Source organism: Schistocerca gregaria, chromosome 7 (assembly GCF_023897955.1).
Source record: "Schistocerca gregaria isolate iqSchGreg1 chromosome 7, iqSchGreg1.2, whole genome shotgun sequence".
Classification (NCBI taxonomy): Eukaryota; Metazoa; Arthropoda; class Insecta; order Orthoptera; family Acrididae; genus Schistocerca; species Schistocerca gregaria.
Window position 1 is genome coordinate 65484040 of NC_064926.1, and position 21432 is coordinate 65505471.

Here is a 21432-nt window from a genome sequence, read left to right on the forward strand (position 1 = left end):
CGTGTTTGAGTTCTATGTTCTAGGAAGACGCGAATCTATAGAAGTATGGTAAGCTCGTCACTACGTAGGGGTGTGAAACTTACTATCCGGAGGTAACCCTAGCTTGTTGCGACTCGGTGTCTTTGCTGTAGAGACGACTTCGCCGGCGCCCAGAGTGTAGCGGCGCGCTGCCGGCCTGGCCGCTCTGTGGGGTCGGTCGGAGCTACGGCGTGCACCTGCCAGCAACGCGAGCAGCCCGCCGCGTATCGCCTTCCAGACCCCAGAGACTAGGCACCAGGCTTCCGCGTCAGCGTCTGCAACCAGAGACCCACCAGCCGCCCGCACAGGTCGCCTATCCCCTCCCTCCAGCCGCCTCTCCCCTCTCCTACTGGCTCCACCCCTCCTCGCTCCAAACCGCCCCCCCCCCCCCTCTCCCTGTCCCACTCCACCTCTTCCAATCTCGAACTTCTCATTCGTACGGCTCACGAAGCTTTGGTGGTTACTACTTCACTACTGGCCATTATAATTGCTACACCACGAAGATGACGTGCTACAGACGTGAAATTTAACCGACAGGAAGAAGATGCTGTCATATGCAAATGATTAGCTTTTCAGTGTATTCACACAACGTTGGCGCCGGTGGCGACACCTACAACGTGCTGGCATGACGAAAGTTTCCAACCGATTTCTCATACACAAACAGCAGTTGACCGGCGTTGCCTGGTGAAACGTTGTTGTGATGCCTCGTGTAAGGAGGAGAAATGCGTACTTTGATAAAGGTCGAATTATAGCCTACGGCGATTGCGGTTTATCGTATCAGGACGTTACTGCTCGCGTTGGTCGAGATCCAATGACTGCTAGCAGATTATGGAATCAGTGGGTTCAGGAGGGTAATACGGAACGCCGTGCTGGATCCCAACGGCCTCGTATCACTAGCAGTCGAGATGACAGGCATCTTATCCGCATGGCTGTAACGGATCGTGCAGCCAAGTCTCGATCCCTGACTCAACAGATGGGGACATTTGCAGGATAACAACCATCTGCACGAGCAGTTCGACGACGTTTGCAGCAGCATGGACTATTAACTCGGAGACCGTGACTGCGGTTACCCTTGACGCTGCCTAACAGACAGGAACGCCTGCGATGGTGTACTCGACGACGAACCTGCGTGCACGAATGGCAAAACCTCATTTTTCCGGATGAATCCAGGTTCTGTTTACAGAATCGTTATGGTCGCACCCGTGTTTGGCGACATCGCGGTGAACGGACAGTGGAAGCGTCACCAGGCCGTTGGTTACACGTCTCGCTCACCTCTTGTTCGCATTGACGGCATTTTGGACAGTGGACGTTACATTTCAGATGTGTTACGACGAGTGGCTCTACCCTTCATTCGATCCCTGCGAAACCCTACATTTCAACAGGTTAATGCACGACTGCATGTTGCAGGTCCTGTACGGGCCTTTCTCGATACAGAAAATGTTCGACTGCTGCCCTGGCCAGCACATTCTCCAGATCTCTCAGCAATTGAAAACGTCTGGTCAATGGTGGCAGAGCAACTGGCTCCTCACAATACGCCAGTCACTACTCTTGATGAACTGTGGTATCGTGTTGAAGCTGCATGGGCACCTGTACACACCATCCAAGCTCTGTTTGACTCAATGCCCAGGCGTTTGAAGGCCGTTATTACGGCCACAGGTGGTTGATCTGGGTACTGATTTCTCAGGATCTATGCACCCAAGCCGGCCGCGGTGGTCTAGCGGTTCAGGCGCTCAGTCCGGAACCGCGCGACTGCTACGGTCGCAGGTTCGAATCCTGCCTCGGGCAAGGATGTGTGTGATGTCCTTAGGTTAGTTAGGTTTAAGTAGTTCTAAGTTCTAGGGAACTGACGACCACAGATGTTAAGTCCCATAGTGCTCAGAGCCATTTGAACCATTTTTCTATGCACCCAAATTGCGCGAAAATGTACTCACATGTCAGTTGTAGTATAATATATTTGTCCAATGAATACCCGTTATCATCTGCATTTCTTGTTGGTGTAGCAATTTTAATGGACAGTAGTGTTGATTGTCAAAGGATGCTTATGTAGCGCAAAAGACTTACTAAACCGAGCTACAGGCTGCCCATCTAACGGCTTCCTAGGCAACAAACATTTCATTCTCATTATTTCATATAACTGACCTAATTCACAAATTTAAATGCTTTCGTAATCTTCTCAGTAAGAGCTATAAGTCTGCATTAAAGGTTTTTCAGTATTAGTTGATGGAAACTATCCACCATAAATCCTGTCGCTGCGAAGAAGAGGTAGTTCTAACTTCCAGAACATGTTAGTAAAGCTGGACGAAATTTATAAAAGAGAAACCAAATACAAAAATTTTAACCCCATACAAGTCAATGGAAAGGGACAGTAAATTTCAGGCAGTTTTGTACAGCGGCCAAAACTATTACGTTAGAACAAACTTTCAATACGCAGAATTTAGGTTACGACAAACAAACCAGTTTTACATACACGGAGCTATTGTATCAGCGTATTCTAAAAGGAAACTAACTGGTATACAATCTAGACTGGATTCCTAGCCTGTTTTAAGTGATTGTAGCAGCTTCGCTAAACCGAGGATATCTACTTCTAAGTTAATCATGTTTGCAGTTGTTCTTGATTCGAAATCTGGAATATTCACTTCGTTTTCTTTGGTGAAGAAATTTGGGAAAACCGAGTTTAGTAACCCGCCTTTAGTGGCACTATCTTCCTTATTGTTTCTTGCCGCTGGTGTACTTTACATACGGCTAGAATCTCTTTTGATTTTCTGCCAGATTTAAAGAGGGTGTTGCGTTGTGGATGTAAACACGGAACATGATAGATACCATAAAATATTGTGGTACCTCATTCGCCGTTTTTGGATTTTCGGTATCTTTCTCAAGTAAACAGATTGCTACTGTGTAAGTATACAGTGAACACCCTGGAGTGAGAGTGAGGGTCAACGTAAAATGAACACGTTTCACAACAAAAAGATTTTAGATTTTCGAGATCTGAAGATGACAGCAAAGTCGTCGAAACTGATTGACTTAAACAATGAAATATTTTGTGCGGTCTAGGCTGTTGAATGTTTTTAGCAAATAAAGCAGTTTCTTCTTCCTGTACACTCAAAATGAGAGAATTCTGTATAAAGCGCCTTCTACTAACGTCGGTGCTATGCTTCGATCTTCAGTATAACATAACCGAGCTTGGAGATTTCGTGTTCTTTTCAGCTTAGCATGGCTTCTTAGTTGCTTTCTCAGTGTTGCGATCTGTTTTGTGTTAAATGGTGGATCAGTGTCATATCTTATTAATTTATTTCTTATGTATATCTCTCTCAACTGCCCCTGATACTAATTCTTTGAATTTAAAACATATATGGTTTACACTTGCATAGATTGGAAGGAGTAGTAACTGTTTCTTAAGAAAGCCTCAAGCGGTGTTTTATTTGCTTCTTTGAATAGATACATTTTGCGTTTGGTGGATCTGAAGGTTTGTTCAAAACAACTTCCAGAGGTAACATTCATTACGATTTCTGACGATGTTTTATGTCTACCACCGACTTTTAAACATGTATTTTCGCTAACATATCTAGGATATATTGAAGTCAGCACTAACTAAAAACTGTATGAGTGGGGCATCTATCTGAAATGAATAAAGTTTTGCTTGAACTTTTCAGCAGTTATAACATATGAGTCGGGGGTCTGTAAAGGGAGCCTATTATTAATTTATTCCAGTTGCCAAGTACGACATTTACCCTTACTAATTCAAAGGAACTGTCTCCATCAATAACTTCACTGCAAGATATACTACTTCTCATAGCAATAAACACACCACCACTAACTGTATTTTATTTCTCCTTTCTGATCACTGTTAGGTCCTTTGTAAACGGCAACATCTTCATCTTCATCATGCTCATCACCCACCGTCTTTTACCATGGACGTGGTCCTTAACGATACGCATTGCGTGTGTGTCACACCCAGTTATTTCACAGTTCTCGCCCGTGCGTTAGTTGACTATTTATGCAGAGCGTTGCGTCGTTATTGAGGGTCTCTTGAGATGAAATATGTAGCGGTGCACTTCTCGGTGTTTAGTTGTTCTTTGTTCTTCCTACACCATCGCTCAATTGCCATGAGCTAGGCTTGAAGTCTTCGGACGGTCACTGTATGGATACATCCATTGCTTAGAAAGTCCGTATCATCTGCAAACTGGGTAAGTATCATATTGTCGATTCACATAAATATTCGATTTATAATCAGGTGATACATTTGAATGTTACTCGATCTACTCAAGATCTTCAACCGTGTTGGGCTAGAAGGTCACTTCCCTTTACAATGCAAGATACTGTTATCGACCGAATCCTTAAACTGGACAAAAAACCAACGTCCTCCGAAAGCTAAGTACCGATTACTCGCATCAGTGTAGTCTGAAAACTACTTGATATGATGTTTACGCTGGTTTTCCGAATCACGAGGACTTGTTTCGCTCTATATAGTTCCTCGGAGGGACAATCAACATACCATTCTTCTTAGGTTGGAAGCGACAGTTATACAGGCTTTCTCTAAACGCCAACAGTTCGTGGCAGCCTCATGTGATTTGTGTAAAGCATACGACATGGCTTGGCGCCGTCACATTTTACTTACCGTACATGACCGGGTCTTTTGAGGCTCTCTGCTGATTTTTTTTGTCAGGTTTTAGCCCACCAGTTGTTAGAGCAAGTACATCACTCAGCTCGTCATGAGTCCAAAAGGGTGGCATCCCCAACGGCTCCGCGCTGCGTGTTTCCCTTCCTTATTGCCATCAATGGGTTAGTGACGTCCATTGGGCCACTCGTCACCCCTGTGCTGCATTTCGACGACTTCTACATTTGGTATAGCTCCCATTCTAGCTTTGGTTAAGGCCATCTTCAAGGCGCCGTCCGAAGGCCCTCTGCTTGGACATTTTACAATGGTTTCCAATTCACCGTTCCTGTTATCGTATGACATTCCATCCTGATCCGGAACTCTAATTGGAAACCCAGCACTTGGATGTTCTTGCACAGTTCATATGTTTGGGACTCCTCTTTTAGAAACTAGGACTTGCTGTGTGCGGAAGCTTAATTCCGTCTGCTGGCGTGTCCACACCCCTTGCCGTGCAGATTGCGCTATTGTCACCCAAACTTACCCGGCCCTGGTCTCGTTCCGGTTGTGCTATTTACGCCCGGTTAATGGCCCAGTGGCATCTTCAGCTTTGAAATTGTTGGATCCAGTCAGTCATCATGTAGCAACGCTGAGCACTGGCAACTTTAAGACTAATCCCATAGACCGTTTCCTTGCCAGAGTGGGGATCTTCCCTAATGTGCTCTGATGATATCAACTCTTGCAATCAATCATCAGACAATTCCCTGATCATCCAACTTACCACGTTCTTTTAGCAGACGAAGGCCATGTACCTCATGGCACCGTACCCCAGGTGGGATTAGCAGTTGCAGTGCAACTCGAGGCCTTTGATTGGGATCCCTACCTAGTACCCTAAAAAACTGTTCCCTATTCCCCCCTCCCCCGCCACCTGCTGGTTATTGGCGTACAGGCCATGAATTAGGATAGCTTTATTCCGCAGTTCTAAAGTTCGTCGCTCCCATGATCTTTCGGCAACTGTTCCATTGTTTTTCCGGAGTATCGAGGTGCCACCGTAATTTACACTGACGGCGTTAAAACCATGAACAGAACGATGTATTAGTAATTTTTGAGAACAAATGATTCAAATGGCTCTGAGCACTACGGGACTTAACATCTGAGGTCATCAGTCCCCTAGAACTTAGAACTACTTGAACCTAACTAACCTAACGACATCACAAACATCCATGCCCGAGGCAGGATTGGAATCTGCTATCGTAACGGTCGCGCGGTTCCAGACTGAAGCGCCTAGAACCACTCTGCCACTACGTCGGATTTTGAGAACTTGTCTCTCAGGAGTACAGCGGTTTATTTATTCTAGAATGAGATTTTCACTCTGCAGCGGAGTATGCGCTGATATGAAACTTCCTGGCAGATTAAAACTGTGTGCCGGACCGAGACTCGAACTCGGGACCTTTGCCTTTCGCGGCCTTTTGGTAGAGCACTTGCCCGCGAAAGGAAAAAGTCCCGAGTTCGAGTCTCGGTACGACACACAGTTTTAATCTGCCAGGAAGTTTCATATCGGTTTATTTATTATTTGAAAGTAAATATAATCAGTCACAACTGCAATAAACTTTTTTTAATTATATAAGGTTACCGGTTTCGGTCTCTTATAGACCATCTTCAGGCCCACACCATGATGTAGATAGCTGCTGTGACAGAGGAGGCGCTACACCTCAACCATAGCTAACTGAGCAGCTGTGACTGGTTATATTCCAATTTAAAGAACAACGTATGCATTTACGTCTTCCGTGGGTCAGGACCATAGTGTGTTTATGGCGGAGCTGATAGCCATAAATGAGCTCTGCGTTTTATTTATCAGATCTCCCTCGGCTGCTGGTAATGTCCTAGTGAGCAATCTCCAGGTTGTTGATCGATGTTATCCAGTGGTACTTGCTATTCATGACCTCTTTGATCTTTGCCGTAATGCCTGGTCAGCTTTCTTTGGAGCCCAAGTCATGTGGATATACCAGGGTATGAACTGGCCGACCATTTTGCTGGAGAAACGAATAGTCGCCCTGCATATCCTTCGACGATCCCAGGTGTAAATTTGGAGCAGTATATCAGACTCTCCTCACTCACAGATGGAACGGCATCTGGTGGGCTACTGCCCCCAGTAATAAATTACGCGCCATCATGGACACTACTGCTGCATGATGTCACTCCTTTCATTCCTCCCACAAGAACTCCACCACGACGACGCCTCATCGGACATCCCAGCTTATCTCATAGTTCCATTTTATGTAACGAGCCACCTCCGCATTGTCGTTATGGAGGCTTAAAGAGAATTACTCATCTCCTGATGGAATGCCTCCTCCGAATTCTTTGATTCTAATATTGGCAGATGTGTCACGTACAACTGAATTAGTTCTCCGTTTTCTCTGCGGAAATGGTTTTATTTCCAACATTTTAACCCGACTTTCGGGGCGGCGGGGTGGGGGGGCGGTGGCAGGCGGGGGGGGGGGGGGGGGGAGGGTTTGTTGGGCCGTCTCCCGCTTCGTGTTAGGTCTGGGAGTATCTCGATCCTACCCTATGGCTCATTTGCTGCTCTCGCCTTGTTTTTGCCTTACTATTTTTAATATTTCTCTGGCAACTTCAGCAATATTTTCGGTGATGTTGTACTGCAACCTTTCTGTACAAGTCGTTTCCTCCTCACTAAAAGCAATATGCCAGATTGACAATCCTATCATAGAATGTGGGGTATTTTGCATTTTCTATAACTTTAACCAATTCTCCTGGCTCGTAAATAGTTTAAAAATCTTATTGTAGCGGCTGCTTTCTATTTAATCTACAGTCTCCCTTTCTCTTTTAGAAATCTCTTGCCAAACGAACTGAAACTGTGTAGATGATAATTCGTTACTAAGTTGGATATGCAAGTCGCAAGGTTCTAGATTTTGTATCCCACCTGGAAGGCGGCGCGTGGGTCTGCTCCTGAGATGTACAGAATAGGCGAATGAAGGAAGCAAGTAGGAGCAGGTGAGGTAAAGCACTTCAGCACTGTAAAGTTAAAGCACCTTTACTGGTGTATAAACATATACAAACACATTACTTACACCCCCCCCCCCCCAGTACAAGTAGAAGTTGAGTTGCTAGGTCGTCTGCTCTTGATCAATTGGGCAGAAAGTCGAGCTCCACAGCGTCGGCTAGAGGGCGCTGTGGTCGGGGTAGATCGTCCGCTCTCGTAGTGCCAACCTACGATGTGGCATCGGAACTATCGATACCACACTAGACATTTTCCTGATGACACAAATTGACATCCTTGTTGAGACACTTCGCAAAATCGAGAAACTGCTTCGAGAAATGATTAAATTTCTCACACGGATCCTGCACAAGGTCTTCACCGCGAACCACATGGAGCTGGGAAATAATCTTGCCAGAAGTGTTTTTCAGCAAAGTCACAGAGGTTGTAAAGGCAAAGAGGAAAAGGGCCATGCTGCAGCTGATAGTGGTGATAGCAGCAAACTCGTCGTAAACCACTTTTGTTGTCATCTGCTTCATCAGGATCTTGTTCCCCTTCGTTGGCAGTCTTTTCGTTGTCACAAACAGGGATGTCATAATTTGTGTCAAGAAGCACTTTTAGTTCTGCCGACAAATGGAATATCTCTGTTTCTGAATTGTCTTGTGTGCTGAGATATTATTTTGTCAGGCGACTGTCTTGTCAAATGAGTCAGGCTATTGCAAACGGTGGTATCTAGGAGGAAGCTTGACTCAGGATTACTGCAAGTCGTAGAATGGGAGTCATATAACCACAAAGACATAAAGAAGGGAGACTTACAACTTGCATTTACCACTTGCTAACGAATTCTCAGTTTCATTTCACTTGGGAAGATATTTCTAGAGGAGTAAGACAGATTAGAAAAGATACAGCAGGCACAATAAATTTAGTAAACTATTTACGAGCCAGAAGAAAGTGGCTAAGGTTATAGACAATGCAAAACAGCTCACAGTGTATGGTAGGGTGGTCAATCTGACAGACATTTCATGTATTGGGCAGGAAACCACTCTGTTATAGAAAGGTTACAGTATAACACTAGACTAGAGTCGAAAATATTGCTGAAGTATTCGTAAAGACAGCTATAAAATTAATAAAGGACTGACTGGACAACATAAGAAGGCAGGAAAACAATTGAAACATGGGTTCTGAATAAGGGAAATATAAAGTTAGATAAAAAGAAAGCTATAATTATTATAGCTGATAAGGGTAACACTGCTGTAGTCATACATGATACATTAGGGAAGCAGAATTTTTTGAAGAGAACTACATACAGTAGTCCAAACGAATTTCAAATTTCATGACAGCTCACAGAAGAAAATAAATAATTCCCAATTTCTTTTAAGTAAATATGAGAAAGAACTGGCAAAAATGAATTTTAAGCTCCCACAAATCCAGTCAACGAGTCAGTCCATAAAGTTAATAACAATATGTTCATTTGTGAAAAATATCTCACACCCAAGAACTTAAAATTCTGAACTGAAAGTTGAAAGAAACATACAATTTCAATGAATATCATGGGGTAAAAAGTCGTATATACATGGTGAATGAAACTGGGGATGGGCACATTCCAGATAGGATGGTTTTGGCATCATTAGACATAAAAAATCTTTATGGTAAAGTTCCCATAATCATAAGGCATAACTTACATAAATATGGAAAGATTAGCACTCCAGAAGAAATAGTTGAGGAGCACTTAGAATATGCACTATGTCAAATATTTTTCGGTTTCAGTAATAAAATATATTGGCAAAGAGATGGCTTAGGTATGAGTAACTGTCTTGCACAAATAATTGATTTTATTATCGTAAAAGATGTGAAATATATTTTTATCGACAGATATCCACAAGTTAAAGAAAGTCATGTATTGCAAGCATTACGTGGGTGATACTCTAGCTCTGATAGAAGTCAATAAGACACAGATGAGTGAGTTGTCACAAGAGATAGACTATATGCATTTAAAAATGGAGTTTCCTACAGAACTGAGAGAGGGATGCTCTATTACCTAGGGATGCTCTATTACCTATAAGAAGCCAAAAGATATTGACACGGTAACTAATACGAATTATTGCATCTGCGGATATGTGTTTCTACTTCGAACACCTATCAGGTGCTTTGTTTACTTTTAACAATTGAAGAAATACTTAACGAACTGGCTCGTTAAACAAACAGCAGTAGCTAATGGGTACTCTACAAAAAATGTTATATGCCCTTGGAATAAAGGACAGAGAACAAAGGAGAACTTGTTCGCAGTCAGCAGGTGGTAGTAAAAGTATAGTTAAGGTTAGAACTGTGCCCAAGACATTTCATGCAAACTGTAAAATGCTTCAGAAAGTCCGATATCGCTTGTGGCTTTCAAGTAAAAGACACACAAAGTTTGAGAATCAGACACAATACAGAAAAGAAAAACAGTGTTTGTGTTGGGTTGGGGGGGGGGGGGGGGGGGGTAGTGATAGGGGATATACGGAATCGACTGTAGCCAATGTGACTATTATTATTGTTTAGGCCAAACTGGCCGATCGTTCAGTGCAACGTTTAAGGAACACTTGCGGCCCTGTGATAGGCCCACACGCGGCATACATTTGTTTGAAAGTGGGAATCGACTAGATAACATAGAAAAGAGTATGCACATCTACCGCAACACGTTGAATGGGTGTAATCCTCGCTGTACCGAAGGCAATAGGGATATACAAATATAAGACGCAGCCTTATAATACACTTAATGAACAAACTGATTTTGCACCTATTGCATGTTTTGGCTTAGTATGTGATACTTCTCTATGGAAAAACACAGTTCTTTCCTCCATTTGTCTATTTAGTAATATCGAGCACGTAGTAAGATGTAGGTAAGTACCAGCAGTATGTTTCTAAGTTGATTTCTTAGAGATTTCATTGACCGCTGCGCCATTTCTCTCCGTCAACATGGGCTCAACATTTGGTAGGTTGTTTCAGTTAAATGTAATATATGAGGTGTAGTACGGCATCAAGTACAGCTAGCAAGTGCTGTTTCGGGAGACCTGAATAGAAAGTTGAAATAACGATGACTGAAAGACTATAGCTTTGTACAAAAACCTTTTTATTTCTTACGTGTAGTGGGCTTTTAGAATATCCGTATGAGCGATGTGTTGTTACAGTCTATACGTCAAATTATCTTTACTCCCCCCCCCCCCAAATAACCATGAACCTTGCCGTTGGTGGGGAGGCTTGCGTGCCTCAGCGATACAGATAGCCGTACCGTAGGTGCAACCACAACGGAGGGGTATCTGTTGAGAGGCCAGACAAACTTGTGGTTCCTGAACAGGGGCAGCAGCCTTTTCAGTAGTTGCAAGAGCAACAGTCTGGATGATTGACTGATCTGGCCCTGTAACACTAAGCAAAACGGCCTTGCTGTGCTGGTACTGCGAACGGCTGAAAGCAAGGGGAAACTACGGCAGTAATTTTTCCCGAGGGCATGCAGCTTTACTGTATGGTTAAATGATGATGGCGTTCACTTGGGTAAAATATTCCGGAGGTAAAATAGTCCCCCATTCGGATCTCCGGGCGGGGACTACTCAAGAGGATGTCGTTATCAGGAGAAAGAAAGCTGGCGTTCTAAAGATCGTAGCGTGGAATGTCACATCCCTTAATCGGGCAGGTAGGTTAGAGAATTTAAAAAGGGAAATGGATAGGTTAAAGTTAGATATAGTGGGAATTAGTGAAGTTCGGTGGCAGGAGGAACAAGACATCTGGTCACGTGACTACAGGGTTATAAACACAAAATCAAATAGGGGTAATGCAGGAGTAGGTTTAATAATGAATTGGAAAATAGGAATGCGGGTAAGCTACTACAAACAGCATAGTGAACGCATTATTGTGGCCAAGATAGATACGAAGCCCACGCCTACTACAGTAGTACAAGTTTATATGCCAACTAGCTCTGCAGATGACGAAGAAATTGAAGAAATGTATGATGAAATAAAAGAAATTATTCAGACACTGAAGGGAGATGAAAATTTAATAGTCATGGGTGACTGGAATTCGGTAGTAGGAAATGGCAGAGAAGGGAACGTAGTAGGTGTATATGGATTGGGGCTAAGAAATTAAAGAGGAAGCCGCCTGGTAGAATTTTGCACAGAGCACAACTTAATCATAGCTAACACTTGGTTCAAGAATCATAAAAGAAGGCTGTATACATGGAAGAAGCCTGGAGATACTGACAGGTTTCAGATAGATTATATAATGGTAAGACAGAGATTTCGGAACCAGGTTTTAAATTGTAAGACATTTCCCAGGGCAGATGTGGACTCTGAGCACAATCTATTGGTTATGAACTGTAGATTAAAACTGAAGAAACTGCAAAAATGTGGGAATTTAAGGAAATGGGACTTGGATAAACTTGACTAAACCAGAGGTTGTGCAGAGGTTCAGGGAGAGCAAAAGGGAACAATGGACAGGAATGGGGGAAAGAAATACAGTAGAAGAAGAATGGGTAGCTTTGAGGGATGAAGTAGTGAAGGCAGCAGAGGATCAAGTAGGTAAAAAGACGAGGGCTAGTAGAAATCCTTGGGTAACAGAAGAGATATTGAAGTTAACTGATGAAAGGAGAAAATATAGAAATGCAGCAAATTAAGCAGGCAAAAAGGAATACAGACGTCTCAAAAATGAGATCGACAGGAAGTGCAAAATGGCTAAGCAGGGATGGCTAGAGGACAAATGTAAGAATGTAGAGGCTTATCGCACTAGGGGTAAGATAGATACTGCCTACAGGAAAATTAAAGAGACCTTTGGAGAAAAGAGAGTCACTTGTATGAATATCAAGAGCTCAGATGGAAACACATTTCTAAGCAAAGAAGGGAAAGCAGAAAGGTGGAAGGAGTGTATAGAGGGTCTATACAAGGGCGATGTTCTTGAGGACAATATTATGGAAATGGAAGAGGATGTAGATGAAGATGAAATGGGAGATACGATACTGCGTGAAGAGTTTGACAGAGCACTGAAAGACCTGAGTCGAAACAAGGCCCTCTGAGTAGACAACATTCCACTAGAACTACTGACAGCCTTGGGAGAGCCAGTCCTGACAAAACTCTACCATCTGGTGAGCAAGATGTATGAAACAGGCAAAATACCCACAGACTTCAAGAACAATATAATAATTTCAATCCCAAAGAAAGCAGGTGTTGACAGATGTGAAAATTAACGAACTATCAGTTTAATAAGTCACAGCTACAAAATACTAACGCGAATTCTTTACAGACGAATGGAAAAACTGATAGACGCCGACCTCGGGGAAGATCAGTTTGAATTCCGTAGAAATATGGGAACACGTGAGGCAATACTGACCCTACGACAGCTCTCCATGCTACTCTATCCTATGCAAGGTTCTTCATCTCCCAGTACCTACTGCAACCTACATCCTTCTGAAACTGCTTACTATATTCATCTCTTGGTCTCCCTCTTCTATTTTTACCCTCCACGCTGCCCTTTGGTGATCCCTTGATGCCTCAGAACATGTCCTACCAACCGATCCCTTCTTCTAGTCAAGGTGTGCCACAAACTCCTCTTCTCCCCAGTTCTGTTCAATACCTCCTCATTAGTTACGTGATCTACCCATCTAATCTTCAGCATTCTTCTGTAGCACCACATTTCGAAAGCTTCTATTCTCTTCTTATCCAGACTATTTATCATCCATGTTTCACTTCCATACATGGCTACACTCCATGCAAATGCTTTCAGAAACGACTTCCTGACACTTAAATCTATACTCGGTGTTAACAAATTTCTCTTCTTCAGAAACGCTTTCTTTGCCATTGCTAGTCTACATTTTACATCGTCTCTACTTCGACCATCATCAGTTATTTTGCTCCCTAAATAGCAAAACTCATTTACTACTTTAAGTGTCTCATTTCCTAATCTAATTCCCTCAGCGTTACCCGACTTAATTCGACTACATTCCATTGTCCTCATTTTGCTTTTGTTGATGTTCATCTTATATCCTCCTTTCAAGACACTGTCCACTTTACCATTTTAGTGGTAGGATGTCCATTTTGCGCATATACATGTAACGGCAGTTGGGTTGTGTGGGGAAGGAGACCAGACAGTGAGGTCATCGGTCTCAATGATTAGGGAAGGATGGGGAAGGAAGTCGGCCGTGCCCTTTCAAAGGAACCATCCCGGCATTTGCCTGGAGCGATTTAGGGAAATCACGGAAAACCTAAATCAGGATGGCCGGACGCGGGATTGAACCGTCGACGTCCCGAATGCGAGTCCAGTGTCTAACCACTGCGCCACCTCGGTGTAACGGTAGTGTATTGGCAGTTTTGCTTCAGATAGGTATAGGTGTACTGTTGTAAATACTGCAATGTTATTTTTTTAAATCTATTCTCTAATATTGATTACTATTGTTTAATCTAGCCTTTTTTCATTTTCGTGATTATTTTATATGCTGCTGGCCTGATGAGCGCACTTCATTAAGTTTATCAACTCGTACTGAAACTGTTTTGAGCACTCGTTTATTCAGTAAATGGCTAATGTACAGGATGGTTACATGGTTGAGGCAGTGTAGATGGAAATCCACTTACTGGATGGGTACCCAAATTTATAGGAATGGTGTTCAGTGCGTGCGCTGCGGGGACTGCGTGTTTATAATGTGTCAGGACTTACCGTCAGGCGCCTGGTACTGCTACAGCGACGCAGGGTTGAAACACAAATATCAACTTACGTTACAGTTACAGACAGTCAAGATGGATCTGAACAAGGTGAGCAAAGCTTTTCTCGTAAAACTGTTCTGTCGAAACAACACCAATATTGCTGCTGCTCTCTGCGAGTGTTGACGCGTGAAAGGAGTACGTGTAGGCCCTCTTTTTTTTCTCGCACCCCAAGGACCAAGGACATGCAACGTGGGCGGCACATGTTACTGTGGTCTGCTTCGCCATCTCAGCTCTACGTGAGAGACGTGCTTTGGACTCTACTGTTTTGATGCACGATGGAGCTCCAACTTAAACAGCTCGTGAGGTCACTCGGTTACTCCGTAACAAATTTGGAAAGAAGCGATTAATTTACCTATCGCTATAAACTGCGTGGCCACCAAGGTCACTAGATTTGAAACCGTGTGGTTTCTGACAGTGGGTTAGCTGAAGGACAGGTTTTATCAATGGGACTTTAACACGTGTTGGAGGTTGAAGATGAGCATAAGGAGAGAGGTAGCCGGTATCCCACTGAGGTGTTTTGGGCAGATGTAGAGCAGTCTCTAGCCCGGCTTTCGTGGATGCAGAGGGTTGTCACAGTGAGCAACGTTTGTTATGTGCAAGCATGGTATGCAGTTAACAAATTTTGCACTCTCATTTGGAAACTAAAATGTGTTCTTTCAACGGTATTAATTTTTCCTCTCTAGGATGTCTTTCCAGATGTTTCCGGAAAGTTTAATTGTCCTACGATCACTCTTTTTTCACGAGGCTCTCTGAAGCAGCGGAGTTACACTGCGAACTGCTGCGCCAGAGCGACTCCAAAATTGCCGCACAACAAAATTCAAATGGCTCTGAGCACTATGGGACTTAACTTCTGAGGTCATCAGTCCCCTATAACTTAGAACTACTTAAACCGAACTAACCTAAGGACAGTACACACATCCATGCCCGCGGCAGGATTCGAACCTGCGACCGTAGTGGTCGTGCGGTTCCGGACTGTAGCTCCTAGAACCGCTCGGCCATCTCGGCCGGCGCCGCACCACAGCCACGTCAGTTGCCGCTGCACGACGGTCTAGTGATATGCTTCAAATGATCAGCAGGTCACCTAGAACTGCGTACGTAGTACTTACGTTTTATATAAATACGGCGAGGCTTATTTGTCTTATTACTATGAATAAATTATTTTTACGTTACGCTGATTCAGTGTGATTAGAATTTTGTATGTACTCAGGTATGTGACCGTCTTTAACTCTTATGTTGGTTTTTGATTATTTGCTTTGTAAATATGAAGTACTTTGTACGACAAGTTGGTACTGTGTTTCGTAGGACCGAAGATGGTCAGTACTGACTGGATGTACAATTTTGTAATCTGCAGCTACAATAAATGTTTAAATATCTTCTTGGATCAGAGGGTTTTTCCTGGGACTACGTCGCAACTCATGATGGATCAGTGAAGTGCAAGAATGGTTCCTATATCACTATCTAATTCGATCACACTTCAGTATTTATTCCTTGATGCAAAAAACGTTCCCAGATTTTGGAATACTGTGCTTCACAAGTTCTGAAAATTCCGCCACTGAATAAAAGCAGTGACAATGGAAAGGTTAGGATTTTACTAAAGTAAACTCCGCGTGAACGGGCCTTGAAGACCGACCGCAGTGTCATCCCCATCCCGCAGGCGTCACTGCATGGGAATATGGAGGGCCATGTGGGCAGCAGACCGCTCTACCGGAGCCGCTACTTCCCAGTCAAGTAGTTCCTCGACTGACCTCCCAAAGGATGAGTGAACGCCGCTTCCCAACAGCTCTCGGCAGGCCGGACGGTCACCCGTCCAAGTGCAAGTCAAGCCTGGCAGTGCTTAACGACGGTGATGTGGCGTGAACCGGTGTTACCACTAATGCAAGGCCGTTGGTAGGATTTTACTAAAAAATTGAAAATAATAATTTTTATTACATATGGAATTTTCATCACACTATTTGTAACGTAAGTTTTAAAAGCTGATATCCTTACGTATAGCATATGGAAATTTGATTTTTGCCTTGTATCATGTTCGTGGATACTAAAGATTTTGTTCGTTTTGTTCGACAGCACATGCGTAGCACACGGACAAGGAATGAAATATACTTTTTTACAGAGCCAACGAAGCACTTTCTGGCGCGTCGATTTACGTGGACAGTGTGGTTTGCACGCCATATACAGCTGGACACCTGCTGTGAGCACAAATCACAATGAGGAGTAATGTTCGGTGCCATGTACCGGCTCGCTTCAGAGCGAGATCCAACCGCGTTGGAAACCTCACCTGGCGTGCTTCACTGTGAGAAACGCACCCGACGTGAGGACGGCTCTGCAGTACTCGACAACAGGAGCCTACTGGCAGGTAGGTTTACTAATAAGGGAAACTCCCTATCGCACCCTTTCCCCCAACACCCCCCCCCCCCCTCCCCTCTGATATTTAGTAGTAACATAGCCCAATGGATAGGTCGTCAAAAACTGAACACAAATCAAGCATAAAAACATTAAGAAGGTGTACTGAACTGTGATAAGGAAGCAAAATCGAGACAGTGGAAGGTCCAAGCTCAAGATGTACCAAACTGAGCGAACTTACGTAGCCACGGTGTAATAGTTGTATGGTCAGACTGTTGGAATGCGACAGGGGAGATTTGTGTTCAAATCTCCCTTTTGCCCATTTTTTTCCACAAAATTATGAACTGTATGAATACAGAGTCTCGCGGCGATAACACTGAATAAAATGTTCTCGGGTTAGCAACCGCGTCAATTGCTTAAAACTACACGAGCTTTCGGCCAAGCACTCCTTGGCCATTGTCAACACAGAACACCAATATCGTAGAAGTGAAAAGACCACGTTATTATACGGAAACACAGAACGACATCAGCGCTACTTGTGGCCTGGCTGTGAACTTCATTACGAAAAAATATGGCGCGAAAATCTCTTATGTTTATTTCTAAATACGCGAATTAGATGACAATATTTTTCATTTAATCTTTAAATGTGGGCCGCATAGTGCAGTAATAAAGGTTTTTGAGATCTTGCAAAGGAATATATAAAAGAAATCTCAATCAAAAATCAACATTAACTACTCGCAGCTGCAGTTTACATTGTGAAAATTTTCGTAAATTACGACGTCGACTTTTCACTGTGAAATTTTTTTGTAAAACTCAATATTGCGATTTTGGCCGTGTGGCCATTATCCTGTGAGAATAATCTGACATTGCATGCATATATAAATGATTTTTACATTTCCACATATCTGACATTGCATGCATATATAAATGATTTTTACGTTTCCACATATCCTAAAGCACATAATGTCCACTCGCCTGATCGAAAGTGGAATAGTAGGTTACACAAATAACAACACAGCTAATGGATAACCAAGAGGTCATTTACAAAAAAAAAAAAAAAAGTGCTACAAACCAAGGATGTACTGTAAAGTCTGCAAAGTCCGATTCATTATTTTTTTCTGTTGATTGTTATTTATGGATATTCAGTCATCTGAAATTCAACTTCTGCACACTTCAAATAAATTTATGAAACACACAAAATACTACTTCACATCGACTGAAAAACAAATTTGGAGCAGAACAGGTAGACACTCTATGAATATATCCAAAATGTTTTTGCCAATGAGACACACAAAGAAAGAAAACACTGGTAAAACATTTATTTTTAACGTTTTTATTTATTTACTTCCTCTTTGAAAACTTTGTTTGGTACACTACTGAAAATTAACACAAATTCCCCTTGACAGCACTTTATTCATTATACTCTTAGAATCCAATCATGACATCTAGAAAGTGTTAAGTTATGTTCCTGCTGAATTACCAGATTTTGTCATAACAAATCAAAGGCATGATTTTTATACAAGAACATGTAATTCTCAACATTTGTATATATATAGGGAGCTTCCCTCATTGTACACATAATAAACAAAATACAAAGTATTTTAACATGATTTGAACTTCTTTTTAAGTTGTTGCATACACAATTTTCTCTTGTTTGTAAATTTCTTTTCTTTCACATACTTGTATATTATAAATGGAATACTTGTTTTCAGAAGTCTCTCTTCAATGTCATGTTTATTACAAATTGTTGTATGAGACAGAACAAATGCTTTTTTAAAATTATCATGTAGTCTTGTTGTGTGACCATGACTATTTAGATACTCATACAGCTGATCATGGAGTGCCCTTAGGAAAATCATGACTCTTTCACTTGCATATTTCAAATGTGAATGCTCATCACTGTTCTCTTTAAATGAGGTAAACAAATGATTTTCAGTCACAACAGAGGAGTAGAGACTGCTATTACATGTTTCACAATCATCTGGTACGTCTATGGCTTTTAGTACATAGCCTGTTACATAGGCTAAGGATTGTTGATCTTCTACAGACTCGATGATACCATCTGAGTAAGAATAAATTTGCTCAGGTGTATCAGTGTCATTCATTTCACATTCACTTAAATGTTCACTCCTACCACTGGCTGCCAAAAAGTGACACAAACTGCTCAAGGGAGTGTAATCATCATTTTCACAGTTACTTACACTCATGGCTTTGAAAGGCAAAGTCATATGATTGACAACACAAGTCTTCAGAGCTTGTACAAACTGAAAACAAGTTGGGTTTGTATTAGCAATACCATGTTGTCTTATACAACAAAAAATTTTTTCTAAAGCATCTTGATTGAACGCCTTTAAATTTAAGTGCTTAAAGCCAACCACTTTCAAGGTCTTCCACAAGAAAATAATAGATTGTAATGTAATCTGCCAACCTTTTATGAAGATAAACATATTAGTCTTGTTTCTTCCTGTTTTTAAATCTATTATTTGCCAGCTGCCTATTTCCCTCAATATGCTATACCACATTTCTAAATGTGGCGAATTTTCTGATGAAGCACAAGTAAATTGTTTTCCATCCCTGGGACATTGCTCATTACTGTTGAGTGAATCAAAGATTTTATCTACCATTTCCACAAACTCAGCTGTGTGTATAGCTTCAGATGGTAATGTGTGAGTAGAAACATATGTTTCAATTGCAGCTGCAACAGTATGGCTCATTTGTGCAGCAGCAACTTTTACCTTCATTTTGACGTGGGAATCAGAAAAGTTAAAGTGTTGTGCTTTTAATTTGGGTAGAGTTTTGAACCTTTTTTTTATCCAAAAAGAACACTGTACTGATGTACTCAAACTTTGCTGCTTTGTGAGGTTCAAATTGAATTTTATTACCTATCAAAGCGTTTCTAGTGTTTTTGATCAGATGTGGTACATCATAAATGGTAACAATTGGTTGATTATTGACAACAAAATGAAATATACTGGGCTTCAACAAACTTGCTTCACGCAGTTGCTTAAGGGCCTTTTGGTTTGTTGCATTCTGGTCACATACAGTACAAACCACTTTGAACCCAATATTCTGTGGTTCACTTATGATGTGAACAATGAGTGATTTCAAACGGGTGTAGTGGAAAGTGGTTGAGGTAAAGTAATATGCTAGAACTTGTTTCCAAGTTCTGTGAGTGCCTTTCAGCATAAAAACCAATGCTTGATTAGCAGCTAAATGACCCAAGTCCTGATACCCATAGATTAGCTGTTTGTGTGCATCATAGTACATACCATCATCCAGAGACATTTCATCAAGAAGTAGAGCACAATATTTGTCATTTTCATGCATATTACTTCCCTTGCTAAAAAGTTTAACAAAGCTGGATTAAGTCCTGTAGCAAATGGTATGTGGGAAAGCACCCCCTTGAGCAGCCTGACAGATGGAGGGGAGAAGTATGTGGCCAAATATCTGTACAACTGAGGACTACGCTTATAAATAGATAAAGCAAATGCCTTATGTTGTATAGACCACCGTACTGCTGTGTGCTGCATCTTGGCGTTTCTTAACTGACTATTAATAAAAGTTTTAGTCACATCACTCAACTCTTCTTCAATTAACTGAAATTTCCTCTCATCATACAACTCTTTTAGAATTTTCAATTTATTCCTCTCATTCTGTAGCTGCTTTTTTCAATTTACACTCTCTGGAAACTTTAATTCTATGCAGTTTATACATTTTGTGTTTTTTTGGAGTTAAATCATGTTTAGAAACGGCAGATCCCATTACACCTGGACTACTTTCAACATCATAAATAGGTGAGGATAAAAAGCTGTACTCACCATCATCTGTGCTCTGTAAAGGGGGACTGCTTGGTTGTATTACTGTAGATTTTGCATTGTGACCTGTCTCGTGCACACTTATATTTGCACCCGATGTGGTGAAACCACCACCACCACCACCACCACCACCACCACCACCACCACCACCACCACCACCACCACCACCACCAGTGTAACACAGATGAGTGGGGGGAGGGTGATACAACACCAATTCCATGTGCTTTGGTATAACACCAGGATTTAGCCTGTGTCTAGTAAAGTTCACAAAATCTGCTTCATATAAATGATCCTCACACACATAATAATAACTACATTTGACACCTTCATCTATATTACAGATCAATTTCCACTACTTTAAAGTCTCACTGTTTGATGCAGCTGGAAATTTATAGAAATGTTTATTCTTGTGTTTGGAATTTGTTTTTACATAATAACTACTCCTGCAGCCAGGAAACTTGCACAAGTATTTCAATTTCAATCTCAAACTGGATTCTTCTCTTCCTGTATGATCCATCCTCATGTGTCTGAAATGTTATTCAAACCAAGAATTAGGAACGAGAAAAAAGATCACGTATGGTTTACATTGATTAATGTTAAAGAAAACTCAATGTGAAATTAATTTCACTATCAAAAATCATATTAGCTTATGTCTAAATGCAGCTATCCTGTACTGAAGTATTGATAACTGTTATCATGGCTTGTAATCTGATGTGGTATTACTACAAAATAGTGAAAAAACGAAACTAATTCTCATTTCTACTACGGATATGCACATCATACTATATATAACTGCGTGAGCGTAGTTGCACTATATTCTATATTCAACACAACTTCGTTAAACAGTGCTATCAGGCAGTAGAAACACTGCTTATTGTACCATTTCAGTATATTTCAGCATCTAGATACAATGGTAGATACCAAATTCAACCGTACATTATCAGTAACAGTTAC

General features: G+C 41.9%; 1 protein-coding gene across 1 annotated transcript; it reads right to left on the reverse strand.

Annotated features, from left to right (window-relative positions):
• Positions 1-18016: 18016 nt before the first annotated feature.
• On the reverse strand, positions 18017-20559 carry LOC126282221 (uncharacterized). The gene is made up of 2 exons (XM_049981781.1): positions 20482-20559; positions 18017-18927 (listed from the first exon to the last, which is right to left on the reverse strand). Exons 1-2 carry the CDS (start codon positions 20485-20487, stop codon positions 18265-18267), a joined length of 669 nt encoding a protein of 222 aa, XP_049837738.1. The 5' UTR covers positions 20488-20559; the 3' UTR covers positions 18017-18264.
• Positions 20560-21432: the final 873 nt, after the last annotated feature.